Raw genomic sequence first — 17,999 nt, forward strand, 5'->3', positions numbered from 1 at the left:
GAACTCTGTTTCCCTCTCGTCTCCGTTCTTTTGGCTTCTTCCTCTGGACTATCTCTTTCTGTTCTCCCTCGGCTCTCTCTATCCTTTTTCTCTTAATCTCCTTCTTAGTTCTAGTTTCTGTTATTGTAATTATTCTTTGAGTTTATGAATTAAACCTATCCTTTCCCTCGTTTACTTTGTGTCGTGAATTCGGGTTCATAACAAATACTCATGTGAATCTTATGATTAGAATTAATCTTATTAAGACTCCAAAACATAATATTCCTTTTTATTATGTGTTGTATTATGTACACCTACTACAAATTCCCTAAAAGAATATTAACAATACACTACTTAAAAATTTATAGAAAAAATGATTACAAGAGAGTTTAATTTATTCTTGAAAACTTTCTCATGGGCAATGTGGTGAGACAGTTCCAATAATATTGCTGAATTCGACATTACTGCAAATAGCCTTTGCAGTTCCACCTTCCCCTACCAAATTTATATTCTGCATTACAATACCTTCACATGGAAAGCTTTTGCTGCAATTAAAATTTATGGCCACATTCGTTGCACTTGAACCTATGATGTTCTGATAGACAATATTTTTCACTTGAACTGCCGAACTCTGAGACAAGTGACAAATATAAAAAGAGTTTACTTTTTTATGCATGATCAAAAGGTAAATTTTTTAGACTATATATATCAGGTTATTTCAAAAATAATAACTACAAATAACTAACTATATAACGATTCTGTAAACTGAAAAATTGGTGCAATGACCTACTACAACGGGTTATTAATCAACTACAGATTTAGGAAGGAATAAATTTGATAATAAAAAAATCGAATTTTTTTTTTCGCTTTTATATATCCAACATCTTGTTAAAAAGATCTCTCCCCCACCCCGCCTTTTTTATTTTTGTTTTCAAAAGAAACTTTTTCAATTAATGAGTACTCCCTCCCGTCTATATAAGTGACTTTTTGGTCTTTGGCTCACCCCTTAAGAAAATGCTAACTCCTAGAGAATTTTGATTAAATTGCCCTTAATTAATATTTGTATATTGTTAACTTGACACATTGAGATATGCAAATAAGGAAAAATTTTGAAAAAAAAAAAATAAAGTTAATTTCTTCTTGATTATGTAAAATGACACTTATTTTAGACCAAAATAAAAAGGCCAAAAAGCCATTTATTATGGACCGGCTAGAGTAAAAAATTTCTTACATGTTGTTTGCATGGATCATGTTGATCACAATAATTTTGGTCTATGATTATGGGGTTCTTTACTCCTTGCATTTCCACATTTTGAAATATGATGTTGCTCGCATTTCCAGATCCTCCCTGCATACACAACATTATAATGTTTTTTTTTTAAAATATGTATTTAAACTCTCTGATAACTCAATATCTTCAATTCAAATTCACCTAGTAATTGGAATACTAATTAATTATTCTCCTTGTCGTTTTGAATCTAAGTAAAGGAAGAGAAGGCATACCTGCCAAGTCTTGATCCTAAGTCCATTTGTAGTACCAGAAAGCTTGGCTCTACTCACAATAACATCAGACACATGAGCTTCTGAATTCCCTGATCCTAAGCTTCCAATACTAATCGAATTAACCAGGCCCGCCCAAGAGAAAAAATAAATTAAAGAAAGGAAATAAGAGCGAATTAGACAAAAGATTATAGGTACTACAAAAATATTTCATCAATAATCATTGCTTTTCCTCTGATATTAGTGAGAAATAATGAAATTATAAATAAAGGACTTATAAATTCTCCCCAACATCCCAAGATATGAATAAAGAAAATAAAGGATGTGCTTTGTATTAAGGAAAATATTTTTCTTTTTCATGTTTTGTTAGATTAAATGTTTTGAAAAACATTATTCTTATGAACTAATTTTTCTCAAATTGGAGGAAAATGTTTCCCGAAAAATATTTTCCAAAACTATTTTTCAACCTTCCCCACTCTATACTTCACACCCCCTCCTAGCACCCCACCCCCAAAACCACCCCTACCCCACCACCCATCCAACCCCACCTACCCCTCTCGGCCCACCCCCATCCCACCCCTAAATAAAAATATTATTAGAGTAATTGTTTTTAATTTCGTAGATAGAGTACTTTCTTTTTCATTTAAACAAAACGAGTATTTTCTTTTCATGATGTAGAAAAATTATTTTCTTTCATTTCAACAAAAATAAATAATTTCTTTTCATGTTGTAGAAAGAGTATTTTTGTTTTGTTTCAGCAAGAGAGTATTTTCTATTTCAGTTCCACAACTTCAATATTGTTCTTGTGTGAAAAAGTAAACTTCAATATTGAATTCTTGAAGAAAATAGAGTCATGAAACATTGGGTAAGGGAGGGGTTTGGGGAGGGGGGAGGAGCACCACAGTAAACATGGAGATTTGGGGGGAGGGTGAGGAGATTGGCATAGAAAGTTATTTTTCTCAAAATTATTTTTTACTCTCTAACCAAATACTAGAAAATATTTTTTTACTCACCAACCAAACACGAAAAATAAATAATAAAACACTCATTTTATAGGAAAATATTTTTATTCATACCAAACACACCCAAAATGTTAAAAGGGTCAGGGAAAGGGGCATGGTAGTTAAATTTTCAAGTACCTATCAATAAAAATGCTACTACAAAAAGTTGAAATTTATTCTGTTTCTTTTTTAAAGTGTAGAAAAAAGTATTTTTTTTCCTTAAATACCTGATACCATGACCTGGACCACAAGTAATATCCGTGGCCTGCACCTTTTGGGATCCACTCGCAATTGAAATACAATCATCACCTATCCAACAAATAATATCATTTTTCCAAGAATAGTAATTTGTAATTTGTATCTGTGTTCATATAAGAAAAATAAAAACAGTAATCATTGGCAATTAATGAATTAAAAATTAAATAACCTGTTCCAATGATAGAGTCAGAAATTTGGATATTTTGAGTATTTGCTGCATGGATTCCATCAGTGTTAGGGCTAATTTCTGGAGCAGTCACCATCAAATTTGAAGCTTCAACATTAGTACATCTCTCAAATGAGACATGAATTTGTTGTGCATCTTTAATCTTAAGGTTCTTCACTTTCAAATTCTTGCAATTGTAGAAGGTTAAGCCCTGTGCATAAACTCTTTTAGCTTTAATTAACTAGATAAATAATTCAAACTATATTTAAAAAAAGGGTGTCACGGTACACAAGGTATCCCGTGTTCACGCAGGATCCAGGGAAGGGTCGCACCCCAAGGGGTATGATATAGACAGTCTAACCTAATGCAAATATTAGTGGCTATTTTTACGGCTCGAACTCATGACCTATAGGTCAGACGGAGACAACTTTACTATTGCTCCCATGATTCCAATATCAAATGAACGTACCGTTGGTGCATTCTTGCATGGCTGCATATGGAGAAATAGTAACAATCAGTATTATAAAGCAACTGATGATTTTCTAAACTAGAAAAATATCTCTGAAAATTAGTATACGATAAAAATAGGCAAGGTTAATTACCAGTGATTTATTGATTTTGCAAGAATTTTGCCACCATATTTTTCCATTGCCATTGATAACTCCTCCTCCTCCAACAACCAAGTTTTGAACATTATTAAAAAGAATCCAATGCCTTCTATCTTTACTATAGTCCGATATATTATCTGATGCTTCTAAAGATCCAAATATCTGCACAATAATTTGAAGAAAAAAAAAACTAAGTTCCTATGATAAAAACATCTTTTATTTTCTTCCAGCTTTAATAATAAGTAACCAATATTCTAACCTGCATTGAAATGGAAGATTTGCATGGACCTGAAAATGTGATTTGTTTCAGAAGATAATTTTTGTTGTGTAGCACCACAAAGAGCACAGGTGTGTTAGATGAACATGCTTCTTTCCAAGCTTTCTCAAATGCCTAAAATTAAGATCATTTCACACGATAAGAAATTAACAATACCACATGTAGCACTGGTAAACTCTTAGAAGAAATTCCGATCTCGTTGCTACGATGAAAGTCATTTTCCATATTTGGTGGGTGAATTAAAAATATTTTTCGTAAAAAGTATATATACTAGAAAATAATAATAATATTTGAATTGGACACTGTTTTGATGACATTATTGAGCATTAATGATTAATAATAATATTTAAAATTTGATGAAAAATATTTTCCTTATAATCAAATATCAGAAAATGACTTTTTTCTAAAGAAAAACTCTCCGAAATTAACTTCCATCGTACCAATCAGGGGCGAAGCTACGGTCTGCCTAACCACCCTTACTCGAAAAATTACACTGCGTATATAGGTAAAAATTAGGTTTTAAAGATATATTAACATATATTGAACATCTTTTGTCGCATGTTCTTTTTTTTTTTACTTCTTTTAAGTTTGAACACCCTTAGAAAAATTTCTGGCTTCGCCACTGGTACCAAACATACGGTGGACTTACACACCCAATCTTAATTTAGCCATTCAACCCCATATATATATATATATATATATATATATATATATATATATATATATATATATATACACACACACTCTCCAATTATATTTTAAGTACTTACCGTAGTATCATCTGTAACTCCATCACCCTTAGCTCCAAATTTACTTACATCAATAAATGCAACCCTATTGGCAACTTCTTCAATATTATTGAAACCATGAATTCGACTTTGAAATTTGTCGTATTCAGTAATGGTGCTCAAATAAGAAGGGTAAGCTTGAAAATCATGACCAAATTCTTGTTTTAGATTCATGTTGTGATCAGCTGATATGAAAAAATCATCATTTTCATTATCCTCATTGAAGCTTCCGTTACATGATGAATTTGATAGAACTAAAAAAATAATGGTGGACAAAAAAAGAATCCTTTGCACTGCCATGATATATTGCTATATGTTATGGCGTTTTCTATTGAAAAAGAATTGTGACACAGAATATTATGGAGGAACGTATGGAAAAACTTTAAAGTATGATAAGAGGGTATGGAAGTGATATATATAACAAAGTGATATGGGAAGGTTTGTCTATTTATAGATTTTAGTGGATTTTGATTGATCATAGTTGTTGGATCGTTGCACTATGGCTGTTATGGTATTAGTAATTTGGATGAGAGAGATTTAGACGAAAGAGTTTCTTCGACAGTTTGCCTACTTTATTCTATCCTCCATATTTCCTTAAAAGAGTTTTACTTTAATTTGGTGCATTAACAATGTATGGAATTTTTACACTAAAAGACCAAATTTATTTTTCTTTTTCGTTATTTATTTTTCCTTTTCTCATATTTTTGCGGAATTTTAATTTTTCGCAGTAATTTTCCAACGGTCATTTCCGAATTTAAAAAATTTGCAACCAAAAGTTCATCAACAGAAATTTAATTCTGTCGAAGAGGCACCTTTAATTTCCATAAACAGGCCACCAGTTGAAACCTCAACTGGTTAGCTACAAATTCAGAGGCTTGGTTTTATTTTTTCACCAACAAATCTACAAGAAGTCCCCTCTCCTGCATTTCTGCATTATTTTTCAAAGCAAAAAGTAAGTATAAAGTGTGATTTGCTCCGCCGCTTGAGTTCGCCGAAATTCTGTGATTTATATTTTCGCTATCACATAATACTTATTCTTGGAGGAACTAATCCAAAATCTAGAGCAACAGTGAAGAGATTAAATTCCTTAAGGATACACAAGCGACTTCTGGGCTCGAAGTTATTTTCTATTTCTGTTTGTTGAACTAACTTTTTTGTTTTTTTTGCTTTTTTAGTTTTCTGGTTTTTAACACAGTTTTACTAACAGTCTTATTGTGTAGAATACAAACTAATAATTTAATATAATTAGTTAAATTATACTAATACTGTAAAATTCTTTACATTGTCAATGTATATAATTTAAATTTTTTTAAAAATCTTATAGCATATTTATCGTACATTAAAATCTCGTTAATATAGTAGTATCATATATTTATGATTATTCTTATGACCATTCGTGTTGATAGCAGGCCAAGTGTCTGATACGGGGCTTTCACTGCTTCAATTGTTTTGGCATAAAGTTTTTAACCTGCCGTTAGAACAAAAAGACATTCGCAGGCCACTTGTGGAAATGAGTGTTAAACGGAGGACATTAACTGGTTTGGTAACATCTCCTCATCGTCTAGAAAAATTTCAACCAAACTATAGCTAGAGATCTAGTCCCATTACCGCACTAATAAGCTTCGGTTTGAAGAAGCTTTAGTTAACCCTGTATACGGTAAAACCGAGCTCACTGAGCACCCCGGTTTCCCAGTGAGGCAAACGGAGAAGGAACGTGACCGTAAGGAATCAGAGTCAAAGTGAGAAGCTCCTCGTATCGGGGCTCAAGCAAAACACCTTCCCTCGGGGGCATCAGGACCACGTCCTCCGGGACCGGTTCGAGCCTCAAGACTTCGGTGAGCATTACCAAACAACCGCACACGACTAACAAAGGGCCGTGATGTCCACGCCCAACCGGATATCACGGCGTGAATTTCTGCCCGTATCGGCAGAAAATTAGTGATTAGCGAAACGGAAGATTTTTCCTTTTCTTAGGATTGTACTTAGGGTAAAACTCCCCTACTATATAAATGAGGAAACTTATTATTCATAAAATACATTGTAACACGTATACTAATGCAATTTAGTTCTATTCTCTCTGTTTCTAAAAGTTATTCAAAGTTCTTATTTTTATTCATAAGTTCTTCATAAGTGCAAGCTCGGAACCGAAGGCAGGTTCCTCGTTGAGCTATTAACTGAGCTCGGGATCACTTTTATCATTGGTTTGGCCAATTATTATATCTTTCATTTGCTTAATCTAACGTCATTAATCACTTGTATTGAATTAATTCACATATCCTTAAAACCGCGTATAAATTCAATTATTATCCGTTTTAAGGGTAAACAGTTTGGCGCCCATCGTGGGGCTAGGGATAATAGTGGTAATTTGATACAAATTTAACGCACACTGTTTTACGCTTGTTCTTTGAGATTTTAATTTCAGGTCAAATTAAAAATGTCAAACTCTCAATCTGCTTACTTGAACGTTGATGCTGAGCCTGGCCACCATAACGAGAACAACAATGTAGTGCCCAGCAACGAGGTGCCCTCTGTTGACCCCAACAGAGTTCTGATCGCGGACCCAATCGATGTCAACTCATATGTGGCCATCGACGCAAACTTTCCTACGAACTCCGAAAACAGCGTTCGCGGGGGAGCTTGATCGATAGCATGGGTTACACATGACGACGAAGGCAATGGGATCAATTTACGGGTGATCTTCGAAATATTACAAGCTCAACATGCGGAGATAGCCTAGTTGCAGAACCAAAGTCGCGCCCCCACCAGAGTTGAGCCTGAACCATCCCGGAAAAACACCCACAAAAATGAACCAACCACAGACAGGCCGGGTGAAGTTGAACCCAGGACCAACCCCGAAATAATAAAGATGCTTGAGGAGCTGACGAAGTGGGTGGAATCGGGGGAAAAGAAGATCGAGGCCAACGACAAAAAAGTGGAGACTTATAACTCCAGGGTTGATCAAATCCCAGGAGCACCCCCGATATTGAAAGGCCTGGATTCCAAGAAAATTGTCCAAAAGCCTTTCCCTCCGAGTGCAGCTCCAAAACCAATCCTGAAGAAGCTCGGTATGCCCGAAATTCCAAAGTATAACGGGATCACAAATCTAAATGAACACGTGACCTCCTACACGTGTGCCATCAAGGGAAATGACTTAGGAGATGACGAAATCGAGTCGTTTCTGCTGAAAATGTTCGGAGAAACCCTGTCTAAAGGCGTAATGATATGGTATCACAACCTACCCTCTAATTCCATTAATTCATTTGCTATGCTTGCAGATGCCTTCGTAAAAGCTCATGTTGGGGCCATCAAGGTCGAGGCCAGAAAATCGGACCTCTTTAAAGTGAAATAAAGAGATAACGAAATGATCAGGGAGTTCGTATCGAGGTTTCAAATGGAAAGAATAGACCTGCCTCCGGTTGCGGACGATTGGGCAATTCAAGCATTCACTCAAGGACTCAACCCCCAATGCTCATTGGCTTCACAGCAGCTGAAACAGAATTTAATAGAGTAATTGGCGGTAACTTGGGCTGACATCCATAATAGGTACCGATAGAAAATCAGAGTCGAGGATGATCAGCTTGGGGGCCCCTCTGGGTCCGTATATCCCATCAGAACTAATGACAAGTCTAGAAGAGTCGTCGATCATGAACCAAGACCAAACAGAGATCGATATCAACCGTATAGCGGAGATCGAAGGGGCAGCGGATCCGGACGTAACCCTGCGAGGAATGAAAAGAGAGCGATCGAGGTCATAATAGCCGGGGACTTATGAGCAAAAACAATTTCAACAGGCCACTCAGGGCTAGGGAGACACCGAGGTTATCGGAAGACAACTTCAGCGTCAATGCTGACGGCATCGTATCTGCCATCGGACGCATCAAAGATACCAAGTGACCTGGGCCATTGCAGTCTGATCCTGCCCAAAGTGAGCCCAACCTAATGCGTAATTATCATGGCACTCACGGCCACAGGACCGAAGATTGCTGATAGCTAAGAGAAGAAGTGGCACGATTATTCAATAACGGGCACCTCCGGGATTTTTTGAGTGATCGAGCCAAAAATCACATCAGGAATATGATCTCGTCCAATTTCACACCTCAATTCAAGGTTATGAAACGGTCGAATGCAATGACAGTACCCAATAAGAGTCAGGGTCGATTTTCACATGGAGCTATATATGGGAGTTAGGAGTATATATTGTAGTATGTGAATTTGACTATCTCAATTTGCACTTTCATAAATTGGAGTTGTTTTTAAGTCTAATTTAAAAGTAAGAGTGCAAGTTGAGAAATAAAACTAAGAAATTATTTTTGTTGTTTTTCAAGTTTTGTAAAAAGCCTAGGGCTATGACCATCGTCTAGGTGTTTGACTAATGGGATATAAACCTTAATGCTTATTTTATTAATCGGGGTGTGCTATTGCTATCAACACTCAATTACCCACTCAATGCCTCTCGGTCAGAGAGTGATTTTGCCCCATTTGGCTTTCTCAAGTCCAAAAGGGTATTGCACAAAACGGTTGATAAAAGCTCAAGTCGGATTATTATTATCTCTAGGTTGAACCCTTTAATTGGGATTATCAATCTCTCGATTGACCCAATTTCTTGTTAGCCAAGTTTTTTTTCTAGACTAAGTCTCTCTTTCTCAAGTACATACCAAGTCAAATAGGTATGAACTAATATTTGCAATCATTAATTCTACAAATTAAAGCATGAACAGGGCTAAATAATAAATACCCAACCATAAACAAGCATCAAATTAAACACCCATAAGGTTTACACCCTAGGGTTGGATCACAGCCCTAGTGAAAATCTAGCTACTCATGCTTGAAATTGAAGAAATAGAAGAAGAAATGATAAATAAACTCATATTGTGAAATCAAAATAATAAAATCTATGTTAAAATATCCCAAAATATGAAAAACTACTAAAAGAAATAAAGAGAAACGGCTACTGTAGCTGCTGATGTCAAAAGTTGATCTAAAATTGTAAAACTCGTCTATTTATACAAGGCTGAAAATTTCGGACAAAAATACCCTTCGGGAGGTTTTGCGGCCGCACAATTCCATGTGCGGTCCGCAAATTTCCTCAACTTGTAGGAACTGGAGGTCTGCGGCCGCATAATTCTAATCTGCGGCCGCGATGCCTTCTTTCTGCAGTCCGCAGAATTGTAACTGTGGTCGCATCTTGCTCTTCTGCGGTCCGCACAATTATATCTGCGGCCCCGTAGCACTTCTTCTGCGACCGCAAGATTCTAGTGCGGACCGCGCTTCTGGGAGACTTGGAATGCACATTCTCTGCACTTTTGTTCCTAGCCATCTTCTGCGGCCGCACAATTCATGTGCGGACCGTACTTTGCACAAAGATCTGCTGCCATTTTCTTCATCATCTGCAGTCGCAGATGATATTCTGTGGTCCGCACTTCTGAGCTTCTGTGTCTTTTATGGCCTTGAGTTTAGATTACTCATTTTTGAGTTGGATTTCATCTCGGGAGTCCATCTTCCAATATTCCTACAATTTAGCACATTTTATCAGTTTTCGAGAACACAATTAAATTCTTTTGGACTAAAACAAAAGCTAAAAGGCGCTAATAAGTAGTCAAAATCCCCACTTATTAGAATAGGGACTCCAACAAATAAACCGAGCAAGAGGAAGCTTAGCACTTCATTAACATGATTATTGGTGGAGTCGACGTCCCCCAGGGGCCAATGCTGAAGCTCACTAAGGTGTCCATTACAAGGTAAAAGCGAACCCGAGATTACATGCCAGAGGGAACCGTCTCTTTCAACGATGAGGACGCTGAAGGCATCGTGCAACCGCATAATGATGCACTGGTAATATCTGTACTTATAAATAAATCTCGAGTTAAGCGTGTGTTGATTGATCCAGGTAGCTCGGCCAATATCGTCAGATCGAGGGTCGTAGAGCAGCTGGGTCTACAAGACCAAATAGTGCCTACAGTCCGCGTCTTAAACGGATTCAACATGGCATGTGAAACTACTAAAGGGGAGATAACCCTGTGAGTGTCCTGAACCATTCAGGAAACAAAGTTCTACGCGATCGAAGGGGATATGAGATATAATGCTCTATTCGGAAGACCATGGATTCAAAACATTAGGGCAATACCCTCGACACTCCACTAGGCATTGAAGTTCCCCACACCGGAAGGGATCAAGATAGTTTACGGAGAGCAGCCGGCCGCAAAAGAATGTTAGCGGTCGATGAGGTGATCCCGATGTAAGCACTCTCGACATCAAAGAACCCGGAGTTGGTTAGGAAGGAAGAAACTAAATAGGTCTCACCGACACCGGCCTTGAGCAAGAGGGGAGCGAGGATGATGATTACGAAGTTCTTAAGTCGTTCATCGCCCCTGACGATATTGATGCCACCAAATCGATGATCGAGGAGCTGGAGCAAGTCATATTGATCAAACACTTGCCCGATCGGAAGGTATACCTAGGCACAGGTTTAACTCCCGAGCTCAGGAAAAAACTCATTAGATTCCTTATAGCTAACGTGGGTTGTTTTGCTTTGTCCCATCTAGATATGATAGGGATCCCGCCAGAAGCAACCACTCATAAGATAATCTTGGATCGAAGTTCCACCCGGTTAAGCAGAAAATAAGGCTAAGCTTGGATTCGGGGTCAGATACGGGAAGTTCCTTGGATTCATGGTGTCCAACCTAGGGATCGAGATCAATCCCGGCAAATTCCAAGCTATAGAAGATATCACTTTGGTGGACAATGTCAAGGCCGTTCAAAGGCTAATTGGGTGCAAAGCTGCCCTGGGCCGGTTCATATCGAGGTCCTCCGATAAGAGCCATCGGTCCTTCTCATTATTGAAGAAGAACAATAACATTTCATGGACCCTGGAGTGCCAGCAAGCTTTGGAAGAACTCAAACGGTATCTTTTGAGTCCACCCTTGCTCCATACTCCGAAGGAAACGAGCAGTTGTACCTGTACTTAGCGGTATCCGAGATAGCAATAAATGGAGTCTTAGTCCGGAAAGAGGAAGGTATGCAATTTCCTATCTATTATGTTAGTAGAACTCTAGGCGAGGCCAAAACAATGTACCCTCACCTAGAAAAATTGGCGCTCACTTTGCTAAGCGCCTCCAGAAAGTTAAAGCCATATTTTCAATGCCACCCCATATGTGTCGTAACGTCTTACCCACTAAGGAACATAATGCACAAACCCGAGATCTCGGGCCGATTGGCCAAATGAGCCGTAGAAATTAGCGTGTACGATATCGAATATCAACCCCGTAGCTCTATCAAATCTTAAATTTTGGCATACTTCATGACCGACTTCACGCCGATCTTAATACCTGAAGTCGAAAAGGAAATGTTGTTAACCTCGGGGACTTCCTCGGGAATCTGGACTCTCTTTACGGATGATGCCTCGAACGCGAAGGGGTTCGTACTCGGCATCGTTTTGAAGCCGCCTATGGGTAACATAGTTGGGCAATCTATTAAAACTGTGAAATTGACTAACAATGAGGCCGAGTATGAGGCCATGATTGCAGATCTCAAATTGGCTAAAAGCTCGGGGGCCAAAGTGGTCGAAGCTAATTGCGACTCCCTCCTTGTGGTAAATCAAATCAACGAGACATTCGATGTAAAAGAGGAATGAATGCGAAGGTATTTGGACAAATTACAGGTAACACTGCATCGATTCAAGGAATGGACCTTACTATACGTACCCCAGGATCAAAATAGCGAAGCCGATGCTCTGGCTAACTTGGGTCATCGGTTGAAGAAAATTAATTCAGCTCGGGAATGGACTTACAACTCATGAAATCAGTAGTGGAAGAAGGCCATGTCGAGATAAACTCAACGATTTTAACTTGGGACTGGAGAAACAAGTATATAGACTACTTGAATACTAGGAAGTTGCCCTCGGATCCTAAAGAGTTGAGAGCCATGTGCACGAACGCAGCCAGGTTTAGCCTATCCTAAGGTACTCTATTCATAAGAACATTCGATGGACCACTTGCCATATTCTTGGGTCCGGGGGACACCGAATATATTTTAAGGGAAGTTCACGAAGGCACCTGTGGAAACCATTCGGGGGCAGAATCTTTGGTTCGTAAGAAAATCAGTGCCGGCTATTATTGGATCGACATAGAGAAAGATGGGAAGGGCTTTGTATGGAGATGCGACGATTGTCAAAGGCATGCACTAATGATCCATCAACCCGGAGAGCTACTGCATCCGGTCCTGTCATCTTGGCCGTTTATGAAATGGGGAATGGACATTGTCGGTCCCCTATTGTGGGCACCCGGTAAGGCTCAATTTATATTGTTTATGAATGACTATTTTTCTGAGTGGGTCAAAGCTCAAGCGTTCGAGAAGGTCCGGGAAAAAGAAATCATCGAATTCATTTGGGACCACATAATATGCCGGTGCAAAATACCGACCGGGATAGTGTGTGATGACGGTAACTAGTTCATTGGCAGCAAGGTAAGCAAACTTTTTGAGGACCATAAGATCAAAAAGATCTTGTCAACACCCTATCACCTTAGTGGGAACGAACAGGAGGAGTCTACGAACAAAACCATACTCCAAAACATAGTCCGGATGGCTGCCCAGAAATAGCGGATAGATAGATATTACAACCGAAGAGCCAACCTCCGACACTTTAATATCGGGGACTTGGTGTTAAGAAACGTAACACTGCACACCTGGAACACGACCGAAGGGAAGCTAGGACCGAATTGGGAAGGACCATATTGAGTCATCGGGATTTCATACAAACTCGAAATAGGAAACAATGCACAGCTACCGAACAACTAGAACATGACGCACTTAAAACACTACTACTGCTAAGGTACGATCTCATTCACCCTTTTTATGAATTGTACTAACACTTGCAGGCAACAACCAAAGGAGAATGTGGTTGTTAGGTCTGAAAGTACGCTTTGCACTATTTTTTCCTTGAATCGGATTTGTCCCAAATGGGTTTTCTGACAAGGGTTTTAACGAGGCAACAGTAAATCATGCTAATGTAAAATCGAAAACCGATTTTAAATTGAATTCAATGGTCGCATCAACAGTATCCGAGCCCTCTCGAGATCAACCTCGAATACTGGGGGCCATCACCCTCGGGTCAAGCTTTATAGCAAGGAAGGAAGGATACTTTGTTCTTGAACAGCCTAGGCTCGGTGGTTAGGATTTATTGTAAGGGCCAAACGGTCAAGTGAACCGTGCCCGCGTAGGCTACCTTAGCCATAATACGAGCTTCTACACGCTTACAATCTTGTACGTTGCAGACAGAAATGAAAAAATGTTTCTACCTTGCTAATACATATTTTTGCTTCTTAAAAGTATCGAGCCTAAGGGCTATTCCTACCCGGGGACTATCGAGCCCAAGGGCCACCCCTATCCGAGCCCAAAGGGCTACCCCCACTTGGGGACTGTCATCCGAAATAAGTTTGGGCGGCTCGAGTTATTAAAATTCAGAGGCACGGAGACGTTCAAAGCTCGTAATCAAAACATAAGGCGTTCAAAAAAAAAAATTGAACCTATTCAAAGGTTACCCTCGGCAAAGGCGTAGTCTAAAAACATTTAAGCAAGCATCTTGGGAAAATTTCCGGTCACTCCGAGTTTTCATAAGTTTCAAGCAAAAATTGCATCGAGGACAGGTTTTGTTCGGACCTCCGAAAAATGACTTATTACTACGTTTGATTCTGTGCTAAGGCATTAAAATATTTGCAATTGTAAAAAGATGCTAAGATAATAGATTTGAAAACTGCCAAAAGGGAAAATTTTTATATATTCCGGAATATCTTTACAAATGCCTAACAAAAATGGCCTCAACAGAAAATATGTACAGGATACAAAAATAAAAAATAAATCCTAAGGAATTTACGCCCGATCTTCACCGGAGCCCGACTCGTCACCAGAACTGTCGAGGCCTTCGGATTCTTCAGAACCCTCAGAGCCCTTTTCACCTTGGGGTTCAGCTAGCTTCTTCGCCTTGACCTTTAGTCTTTCTGCCTCATCTATCTCGGCAGATAGGTTGAATCCACGGGAATGGATTTCTTCGAGGGTCTCCCTTCGGAATAGCCGTCTCACGTACTTAGCAGTGGTCTTCAGGCGGGCCTCAGCTACTTCAACATCGTCCTTGTCTTGGGCCACCATCTTGTCAACATCGGTCGAGGTTATCTCTAACCTGAACCTCGTTATTTCGAACTCTTTACCAAGGGCATCCCTTTCAGCGACGGCCGAGCGCAGTTGTGCTTGGAGATCCTCATTTCGTTGAGCCCGTGTATCAGCCTTATCCTTCGCCACCCGAAGCTGAACTTCCACCGAAGACAGCTTGGCCTGCGTGGTATCCCTATCCGAGGCCAGCAGGTCCATCTTGTTTTTCAACCCGTCGACCATTACTTGGATCTCGTCCATCTCCTTGTGGAGTTGGTCGATCTGGTTGATCTTCAACTGGAGATGCAAAGTATTGTTGTTAGAATCTACGACCGGACTGTCACGACCCAAGACCCACGTGACCAGCACTTGGTATACTACCCAACCCGAGCAAACCAAACCCATGTACTAACCTACTCTTATGTGCATGCGAAAACCCTTTTGAAACATAAGCATTTTAAATAATAAAATCCATGCATGAGATATAACTATTTAAAACAATCTTTTTCATTAAATAAAAGACATAACGATAACTATTCATTCATGTATGCCATATGAGTTACTATAGCTTACAACCAACAGAATAAACTACTAATGTCTATGAAATCTCTAAGATCCGAAATGAAAATAGTCGACCAAGACAGGCCTCAGTGACCCAAAAGTATAAAGTAAATACTACTGCATGATAGTAAGAGTCGAGCCTCACCAAAAGTACCAAATGGAAATGTGGAGTTGTCCTATCCACGGGGCTCACACTGCTTAGGACCGGTACCTGAAAACATAAATGAAAATTTGGCCAAAGGGCCTAAGCTCCACATGCTTATTATGAATCCTGAACCATTCCCCCAAGTAGTGGGACAAGATAAGAAGATAGGTCAAGAGATATGCAAAGCATTGATATAACAAGGAGACATTTATACCAAATCATAATTTAAACAAGGAAATGAAATAATAGTGTAAACCATATTTCAAAGTCACTTCCTTTAACATTTAAAGTTCAACCAATATCATGTGAGGCTTTTATTTTCAACAGGAGCACTATACCGACACCGACATACTAAAAACAATACTAGGTGATCAGCCTAGGCACAAGTATTTGAACCTACTTGTCTGGGCGATTCCCGTAGTACCGTACGAGTTGACTTAACCTCATTACATTTAGTAATGATCATTGCCCACAAATTTTGGGACTTTATCCTACAAACCTTGGCTTAACATTGGAATGTGTCCCTACGCCGGTACGTGTAGTTCCATGGTAATGAATTTAAGATTCAAACCAATCTCGGTGGTCTCCACTAGTAACTCCCAAAATATTTGAATTTTCTAAATTTGATTCATAACTTAAAAGCCTAAAAGAAATCTCTTTTAAATCAAATCATGGTGTTCATAACCGATCCAAACATTTGAACAAAAATTGAACAAAGCATTTTCCATTTCTATGTTAAAAGTAATTAACAAATTAGAATTTATCTTTTAGTTCAACAAGTGCCACTCTAACATATAAGTAGATTTCAAAACATTACACTTTCAATAAATATGTCAATGGCACTTAAACATTTAAAAGCAAGGAATGGTGAAATCCCAGCCTGCTCGTCTCCACAAGCTAGGATCCATAATTTGAATCAAGTTCAAAACTAATTTATGATATGCGAGAGAAACTCCATGAAGTAGTAGGTTTCAACATACCTTGATACGCTCCAAAAAATCCACCACAAGTATCCGAGGTCTTCAACTAATCTCAATCTACACAATTATATCTCACATGAGTCAAGAGTTATCCAACGATACCAACAAGATCCATTTAGAACTTAGCTCTTGACTGTAGGTACTTAGGGTTCATATCTCCTACCATATGTGTTCACCCTTGCTTAACAATCTCATATATAATACTTAATAGTCTATTGGGTTTATAAACAACTCAACAATCTCCATGTCATACCTCAATTTACTATTTATTGTCTTCCCAACTATCAATATAAATATCCAAAAAGGATTTCATAAATACTCACACTCAATCACCTCCCAATATCATGAATACCCTAAATACACTCATATATACCTCATAACGAGATTCGAGTAGAGGAAATTACCTTTTGAAGCAAACCCTACAAAATCTCTTCTTTAGTGTTCTCGGTGATTCTTCAAGATTCAAGTGCAATCCTATGGATTGAATCTATATATGTGTTAGTTCTAGTATCCAATGATGTTATAACATCATAAATTTGTCAAGAAATCATACCTTGAAGTATATTAAGTGTAGGGATTGGCCCTTTCTCTCTCTAGAATTTCAAGGCTCCAAAATCTTGCACCTCTTTCTCTCTCCCCGACCTCCTCATACTTATAGAAAATGAATTGCGTAGCCTACGCAGTTTTGCTACGCATGCTTGCATAGCCTACGCAACATAAGCCTCCCCTTACTCAGCATGCTGTTTTTGCCTACGCAGGTCTGCTAGGATCTCCTCCTCCATCTTTTCCCAACCATTCCAAGTTATGCCTTTATCCATTCATGCTCAATAATCGTAATGATCTTGTTACCCTTATATGGGCTCCCACATATATCAAGATCTCATTAATCATTCTCCTAAGCTTATAATAAGCTTGATTTTAAAAAAATAAAAAAATCCCGGGGCTTTAAATTCTCTCCCACTTAGAAACATTCGTCCTCGAATGTCAAACTGATGTTGTAGTTAAGCAGAAGGTTTCAATCTTAACTCTCCTAACCTTATCTTCAATTTTCCTCCCATGGTTTCCTCCTTTGACTAACTATCTGAATTCTCAAAAACAAATTCGGCAGAGATTCCTTTGCAAATAGAACTATCGTAAGATTTCTACCTTTCATCCAACCACAAGAACACGATATGTATAAACCAAAACGGTCCATATGACTCACATTCGACAAAATACACCTCTATATATCAACAAAAGTTTAATACACATCACCAAAAGAAGTTATTACAATGTAAGCCTCGAAAGGAAATATAAGGCACATTAGTACAATATTCAAGCCTAAGCTTCATTTTCTTGAAACAAATAAGGATATCTTTTCTTCATGTCTTCCTCCGCTTCCCATGTTGCTTCATCAATATCTTGATTCCGCCATAGCACCTTAACCGATGCTATCTCTTTTGTCCTCAACTTTCGGACTTGTCTATTAAGTATGACAACGGGTTGCTCCTCATATGTTAGTCCCTCACTTATCTCAATGGTTTGTGGAGAAATGATATGCGAGGGATCCCGCAAACACTCTCGCAACATCGATACATGGAAGACTAGGTGCACAGA

General features: G+C 38.5%; 2 protein-coding genes across 2 annotated transcripts; both read right to left on the minus strand.

The window, feature by feature from the left end:
* Positions 1-237: 237 nt before the first annotated feature.
* On the minus strand, positions 238-5,000 carry LOC104085539 (polygalacturonase-2-like). The gene is made up of 9 exons (XM_009589595.4): positions 4,560-5,000; positions 3,772-3,903; positions 3,507-3,674; positions 3,374-3,394; positions 2,908-3,115; positions 2,708-2,789; positions 1,483-1,591; positions 1,211-1,327; positions 238-610 (listed from the first exon to the last, which is right to left on the minus strand). The coding sequence occupies exons 1-9, from the start codon at positions 4,875-4,877 to the stop codon at positions 392-394; spliced, it is 1,374 nt and encodes a 457-aa protein (XP_009587890.1). The 5' UTR covers positions 4,878-5,000; the 3' UTR covers positions 238-391.
* Positions 5,001-14,441: 9,441 nt separating this feature from the next.
* LOC138904261 (tropomyosin-like) lies at positions 14,442-14,978 on the minus strand. Its single transcript, XM_070192765.1, has one exon. The coding sequence runs from the start codon at positions 14,976-14,978 to the stop codon at positions 14,442-14,444; it is 537 nt and encodes a 178-aa protein (XP_070048866.1).
* Between the last annotated feature and the right edge of the window lie 3,021 nt (positions 14,979-17,999).

This window comes from Nicotiana tomentosiformis, chromosome 2 (assembly GCF_000390325.3).
Source record: "Nicotiana tomentosiformis chromosome 2, ASM39032v3, whole genome shotgun sequence".
Classification (NCBI taxonomy): Eukaryota; Viridiplantae; Streptophyta; class Magnoliopsida; order Solanales; family Solanaceae; genus Nicotiana; species Nicotiana tomentosiformis.

Coding starts and splice junctions, on each gene's coding strand:
- LOC104085539 (XM_009589595.4), bottom strand. CDS start 4,877: ATGGCAGTGCAAAGGATTCTTTTTTTGTCCACCATTATTTTTTTAGTT. Junction 3,395..3,506: donor GCAAAATCAATAAATCACTG/GTAATTAACCTT, acceptor CTCCATATGCAG/CCATGCAAGAATGCACCAAC. Junction 611..1,210: donor ATGATCCATGCAAACAACAT/GTAAGAAATTTT, acceptor CACTTGTCTCAG/AGTTCGGCAGTTCAAGTGAA.
- LOC138904261 (XM_070192765.1), bottom strand. CDS start 14,978: ATGGACGAGATCCAAGTAATGGTCGACGGGTTGAAAAACAAGATGGAC.